Source organism: Gymnoscopelus microlampas, assembly GCF_963454915.1.
Source record: "Gymnoscopelus microlampas genome assembly, chromosome: 22".
Lineage (NCBI taxonomy): Eukaryota > Metazoa > Chordata > Actinopteri > Myctophiformes > Myctophidae > Gymnoscopelus > Gymnoscopelus microlampas.
In genome coordinates this window covers 34,584,077-34,591,284 of record NC_139959.1, presented here as the reverse complement: position 1 = coordinate 34,591,284, position 7,208 = coordinate 34,584,077, and the positions used below count along the sequence as shown (strand labels likewise).

The following is a 7,208-nucleotide window of genomic DNA, read 5'->3' as shown; positions in this document are numbered from 1 at the left end:
CTCATGTGTGTATGTACCCACTGTGTGCAGTGCACTGCCTGGGTGCGGCCGACAGAGTGCGCCAGAGTGCAGCTACAGTCAAAAGACAAACACACACACACACACACACACACACACACACAGTCCGTAAATACACAATATTTTCGAGCTGCGTTCGCTTCCAGCGTTCGCGCGTCTTACTTGTAATTCTACTAATCCAAGACTGCCACAGTCTGACATCTGAATCAATTGAAACTACACTGACCACCACAGTTGAAACCTATCAGCCTATATTGTGTCAGTGTGCTTTCACTCGAATGGTCACCTTCTTTTGACGAATATCCTCCTATTGTCGGCGGGTCTACATGTGAGTCTGCGAAGTCCTGAGCTCTGTAGGCAAAATGCTACATAAAATGTGAATTTTGGGGATTTGTTTTGTTTTGTTTTATTAATGTTATCATGACATGCCCGGATGAACGATAAAGTTACTTAAACAGTGCCATCAAACACACACCGTGCAGTCCAGCCGTGTCAGAACCTACACGGAGGAAGAGAGGAGGAGAGAGAGATCTCTACCTCTCCGTCGTGCTGAAAGATGGGCTATAATTATGGATAATCTGACTGATTATTTATTATAAGGAGGTGAGCCTACCTGAGGTAATGCCAGCTAGCCTACAAGCCAGCGTTAGCTATTCATAATCGCCTCCTCATCCCCGTTCATAACACAGCTTCCCAAAGGTGAGTGGGACTGATTGCATCCCAGATGTTCTTCTGATGGACTGTCCATGTTTCTGTCGTTCATAAAATCGTGCTGAAAAACGGTATTGTTGTATAGTTGTCGTTATAGTTGCGGTGTGGACATCCATTTGAGTTAGAACCATTTTTAAAATTACATTAAAATGACATCGGGCAAAAACCTTGTTTCTCCATATTTCAACTTTTTATGTTTTTCTTTGTCTTTTTTTTAATGAATGCCCTACTTTGTCGTACAAAAGTGTCGCGCAAAAGTAGCTGCTTTTCTTTTCGGTATTCATGAAAAATTGTGAAAGTGTGTGTGTGGGTTTTATAAATATATTGTAGTGAATAGTGCAACGCCCTGAGCTGGGACTGAACCTGGATCACCAACACCCCAGTTCGGCGCGCAATTGGCAACGGTAAGAGAGCTAGCTCGCTCAGAGGGGCGAGTTACGGCCGGACCATTTATGTGTGTTTGCTACACTGTTGAACCAGTGAGAAGTATTAACAAAAGCTTGTGACTAAATAATATCTACATTGGAATCATTGGAACATTTTTACATTTCCTGAAAAGTAACGGTTTTAGACATTATGAGGTTTCCACCAGACAATGATGATATACAGCATGTGACCAATCAAGAACAACGGAATACAATTAAACATGGTGGTGTGCAGAGTGCCTCAGGGTATTGGGGTTTTTCCTCAAACTCGTTTATTTATTTTTTTCCAGGATGTTGAACGCAGCTCAATCAGAGAGGCTGTGGGATGGTACTGAGAAAAACAACGTACGTTCAAATCCCACTCCTGCACATTGGTGGTTTTTGATTGGTCAAGCATCGGTCGTTGGTTTGTTAGGGCACTAAAAGACAAATGTTCCCCCAACCTTTTCTGAATCAGGGCCCGCTTGAAAAAAACATCTCAAAAAGCGTTAGCGGCACACCCATCAATTGTGTCCCGGCTTGGATCAATGGACCTAACGAGGTAAACGTTTTGTGTTACATTATTTATTTTAAGATATCAATGTTATGTTATTATTAAAATCGTAGTGTTTTGCCAATTTGTTTTTCAGGCCCACTTGCAATACCCTCGCGTCCGACCAGTGGGCCCCAGCCCACAGGTTGGGGATCAGTGCACTAACTGTCTTTAACCACTTAAATCCTACAGTACTGTACTGTATATACTTACTCGACTGGAGTCCCACAAGGCTGTATACGAGGCCCCCTCCTGAAACAGCTTTGCTGAAAACAGCAGACCTTACAAGCTCTACAACAGCTGTGAGCTTGTAGATCTGCCACGTTCGCTTGAATGTTCGTTAGTTCTAGTTATAATTTTAGGGCTGATTTCAGACAAACCCTCCAATTTTCCAGCGACCTGATGCTGACCTTCACCACCACACACATGCAGGAGGTGGCGCTACAGCACACGGTAAAATCCTCAGTGTTCATGTATCCGTTCGTAACTCAATAGAGTGTACAAATGGAACCAAATGGACCTCTGCGGGTCTATTCGGTTCCATTGTGAGTTAAATGAACACTCAGGATTTGACAGTGTACGTTCAACGTTGCACTTTGTTTGTTTTGTCGTTTCTATCCAACCACACCGAGGTTTAAATTAAATTTAAAAAAATACAAAATAATAATCAACCCCCTCAGGCAAAGAACCTAACCCTTGAAATGACAGCAGGTGTAAACACAAAAGTGCAAAAAATAAAATAATCATAATAATAATCGTCAACAAAAACACAGATGAAGTCAAGGTTTCATGCTTCTTCCATTCCGTTTCAGTGGCTGTGCGGGCGCTCCCACGCCAAGTTCAAGAGAGAGACATTTTTGTTTTTCTTCAGCTTACTCTAAAAAATATAAAAAATAGTATAATAATTGTACCGCTATTAAAAGACTGGTAACATCAACAAAGTTATACTTTTTACTACGAAAACCTCTTTGTTTTTGTTTTTTTTTCCCTCTTTGATTCACGTTGTCCTTTTTTTCCATTCTCTCCGTCCGTTGGTCGAGTGAGTCGTTGACCCCCCCGACCGACCCCCCCCCACACACACACACACACATCAGGAACATCACAGCGAAGTGTTCGTTCGTGTTGATCATGTGAATCGTTCGCATTGATCAATGAGTCGTTCGTATTGATCAAGTGAATCGTTCATGTTGATCAATGAGTCGTTCGTTATGATCAGTGAGTCGTTAGCAATGATCAGTGAATCGTTCGCGTTGATCCGTGAGCCGTTCGCAATGATCAGTGAGTCTACCAGACTCCTCATCAGTGATATAGTCGCTCTGACCGCTATGACCCCTCTAGCAGTAGCGATCAGTCGGGGTTCGGTTCGAAACCTGCAACTAGGGTCAATACACCATAGAGGTTAGAGAGGGGGGGAGGGGGTCTTGTCACAACATCCCTGCTGTCTTTTATTCCCTTAAAAGGCAGAGCCGACGTGAAGTCGGGCAGACGTGATTTGTATTCCCTTATCGACACCGTTTCCTTTTCTCGCTTTCTTTGTCGTCTTCCTCCAGGAGGCGCTATTGGGCAAGGACTCTCCTCAACAAGGGCAGGATAATAATGATGATAGTAATAATAGTGTTTTAATAATCCACGCTTGTTTTGAGGGCCGAGCTGCGTAGCTTTTGTTCCCCTTTCGTACATTCAGGAAACAAATCAACGTCCAACGGGCAGGGCAGGGGGGGGGTTTGTTCATTCGTTCGCTTCGCTCTGCCGTGGTTTCACCCGCTACGGGACGGGTAACATCTCGCGGCCCCTCTCGGGCTCGCCTCCGCCAGACGGCGGCGACTCCTCCGCCCTGGCCGCCGCGGCCGCTAGCGTCTCCGCCCTGCGGTCCTGCGGCGTGGTCGGTTGGTAGCTATTGGAGGCGTTGGCGGCTCTGGTTGCGCTGTCGTAGGAGGGCGGCGAGGAGGTGGAGGAGGCCGTGGAGAGCATGGTGTCGGAGCGCTCCATGGCCAGTGCCACCGAACACCCCGAACCGTAGTTCTCCCGCATCATGGCGGCAATCAGTCCCTCCTTTTCGGGAGCTACCGCCATTGCCTCCTCCTCTTCCTCTGCCCCCTCCCCCTTGGCCTGGTTGCCCTCCTCGCCGGGCTCCTCCCCTCCCGGCTGGTGCGGTGGGGTGGTGATCTGCCGGTACAGGAAAGAGGCAGCCTTCAGCGTCTGCCGCACCAGGTGCCGTCTGAAGCACCTGCGAAAGAGAAGGTATGAGATTAGTGGATTCCACTCGCTCCCTAAGTAAGGCCACTTCTTATTGGTTAGAGGGCGGCACCTCAAGTGGGCGGTTAGGGGCAGCAGTGGCTCAGGGGTAGAGTGGCCGGTAGAGTGGCCGGATGGCAACCGTGAGGTTACCAGTTCGATCCCGGGCTCCCCCAGAGTTAGTGTCGAAGTGTCCTTGAGCAAGACGCTGAAGCCCTAATTGCTACCGATGAGCAGGTTGGTGCCTTGCATGGTTTCCTCCACCATCGGTGTATGAATGTGTGTGTGAACGGTTGAATGTAATGCACAATCTATGTAAAGCGCTTTGGATAAATGCGCTATATAAATGCACCATTTACCTCATTGGTAAACACAGGTGTCCATGTTAGAGCCGTGCCAGTCTACAGGAGCTCTGCCCAAGGTAAGATGTGTTCCTCAGCGCGTTATATTTTCATATTTTTTCATCTTTACCGTGATACTGTGATGTTGTGTTGGGTTGTACATGTTTTCAGCTACTGTAGTTATTTTGTCATACCAAAACGGTATATTGTTGTTTACATCAGCAAACTACTTTTGGTCATGTTGTTAATTCTGTTGTAGACTGTGCTGAGGCTTGGACGTGTTATGCCAAAATAAGTGACTCACCAGAGATTTCTGTGCTCTTTTACACACATACCTCTGGATGACGGTGGCGGACACGTCTTCCTGCTTCCTGCGCAGGGTGGTGGTGATTGGCTCGTAGGAGATCTTGGAGGGATTGGCCATCATGAACTTCTCCTCCATCTGCTGCTTGAGGGCGTCCATCTCCCCGGACTCTCCCAGCACGCGCTTGGTGAAGGCGAACAGGATGTCCAGGCAGTGGATCTTGTCGCCGCTAACCATGGGCAGGTCCATGGAGATCAGCTTGATCTTGTTGGGCTTGCCGATGCGCAGTGGCTCCGACAGCGTGTCGGCGAAGTCCGACAGCTCGGCGTACTCGATGAACTGCGTGGCCTCCGGGTCGAACTTCTCCCACACCTCCAGGAGCAAGAATCAGTGGTGTTTTCATTTCTCTTATACAAGAATCAGTACATTTTGATTTGTCACTTATACAAGTACAAGCAACGAAACACTGATGGCACTTGCAAAATTGTGCTAACATGCTAGAAGAGTAATAAAATAATAAAAAAGAAGTAAGAATGATATAAAAAATATATATATGTTGTTTGTTGCCAGTGGTAATCCCTTCCTAAGTGGTCAGATGGGTGGCCGCGTGCATTTTCGGAGCATCTTTATTTTATTAATCAATCGATAGTGTTCCAGCTTGGATCAATAAAACTAACTTAAATGTAGTATACTTTCATACTTTTATTTTTGTTTAGATATGTTTTGGGGCTTTTATGCCTTCATTTGACAGGAGAGTAGGCTGACAGGAAATGGGGAGAGAGATGGGGGGGGGTGACACACATCGAAGGTCGTTGGGATCGGGAGTCGAACGCGCGACACACTGTCTAGCTGGATTATCAGCTTATGTGGTATGCGCCTGGACCGATAGGCCAGCGGGCGCCCCTTTTTTTTTTTTCCTTTTATATTCATTTAATATTATCATTTCAATTGTAGCCTTTTGCCAATTTTACGGGGTTGAGAACCAGTGCAATAAGAAAAAAGAATAATGATGGAAAATATGCAATAAAAAACGATACAATAATGCAGAGGTGTGACTCGAGACCTGAGTCACAAATTTGATGACTTAAGACTTACTTGATCAAATACAATAAAAAATACTTGGACTCGACTTGGACTTGTGACTTGACTTGATTCCTCTCTTGACTTGAGACTTTTCAAGTTACTTGATAAAGTCCAACAACGGAAGTCCAAAGGACTTGTTTGGTACTCGAAACAAAAAGTTTATGACTTGACTTGGAACGTGTCAGTCTTGACTTGGGACTTGTCAGTCTTGACTTGGGACTTATCAGTTTTGACCTTGGACTCGACTCATGGCTCGAGAGCAAAGACCTGAGACTTATTTGTACATGACAACTCAGTGACTTTGTCCCGCCTCTGCGATAATGGTAAAACAGTGTATAAAGCATCTCGTAGAACACCTAGAAGTATAAAGAGTGCATAAAGTACCTCGTAAAACATCTCAAAGTCATCCTCGCTCAGCGGCTCAGTGCTCTCCTCCGTGGCCACGCTGAAGTTCTCCAGGATGATGGCGATGTACATGTTGACCACGATGAGGAAGCTGATGATGATGTAGGTGACGAAGAACGTGATGCCCACTGGCGGGTTGCCGCAGTCGCCCTTGGCGGTGGTGCCCGTGTGCGGGATGTCCGGGTTGCACTCCTCGGGAGAGTTGATGAGGATGGGGCCCAGCAGGCCGTCCCATCCCGCTGACGTGGTGATCTGTGAATTGAATATTTGATTGATTGAATACTTATATTAACAAGTTGCAAACAGTACAGCAAGTACAATTACGCAAGCAAAGCTATAAGGATAACACAAAAATACTTTTATACTTTCACTCAAGTACATTTTGAATTCCGGACTTTTACTTGAAATGGAGCACTTCTAACATTGCAGTATGGATACTTTTACTTAAGTTTAAAATGTGAGTACTATTTCCACCACTGGCGAATATACCTGGAACAGACACAGCATGCTGTTGCCGAACGTCTCGAAGTTGAACATATCGTCGATGCCGGCGACCTTCTTGACGTAGGCGAAGTTGGCCATGCCGAATATGGCGTAGATGAACATGACCAGGAAGAGGAGGAGCCCGATGTTGAAGAGGGCGGGCAGTGACATCATCAGGGCGAAGAGCAGCGTGCGGATGCCCTTGGCGCCGCGGATGAGGCGGAGCACGCGGCCGATGCGGGCCAATCGGATCACCCGGAACAGCGTCGGCGACACAAAGTACTTCTCGATGATGTCGGCCAGCACGATGCCTGGAGGGGAGGAGAGAGATGGACACGAATACTCAGCGGTTCTCAAAGCAGGGTCCCAGGGACCTCCCAGAGGTCCTTGTGGGGGGGGGGGGGGTTCCCAGGGGGTTTTCAGCCAAAATGTGTTAACTCATTCACTGCCAAGGGCGTCCTTGACGTCTTTTTTGTTCAAACGCCCAGGCTGCCAAGGACGTCTTTGACGTCTTATAGAGGGAGGAATCACTGGCCACAAAAGAAAAAGCTAGCCTCCTCTCATGTTAAAGGATTAACAAAAGTAACATTTTCTTGACTTTCTGTTGTTTTTCCGCTGTTTTTCAAAAAACAAGCCACATACAAACGGCCATAGTTTTGGAATGGAGGATC

The 7,208-nt window shown here is 46.6% G+C and overlaps 1 protein-coding gene across 1 annotated transcript in view; it reads right to left on the bottom strand.

Moving 5' to 3' along the window:
* Positions 1–3,450: 3,450 nt before the first annotated feature.
* LOC311039039 (sodium channel protein type 3 subunit alpha-like) overlaps positions 3,451–7,208 on the bottom strand; it is a gene marked incomplete at both ends in the record, with an annotated part of 157,229 nt that continues 153,471 nt past the window's right edge. Inside the window, 4 exons of the mRNA XM_084048681.1 lie at positions 3,451–3,913; positions 4,598–4,938; positions 6,034–6,306; positions 6,544–6,848. Coding sequence (XP_083904807.1) covers positions 3,451–3,913; positions 4,598–4,938; positions 6,034–6,306; positions 6,544–6,848 — 1,382 coding nt within the window. The remainder of the gene's footprint in view (positions 3,914–4,597; positions 4,939–6,033; positions 6,307–6,543; positions 6,849–7,208) is intronic.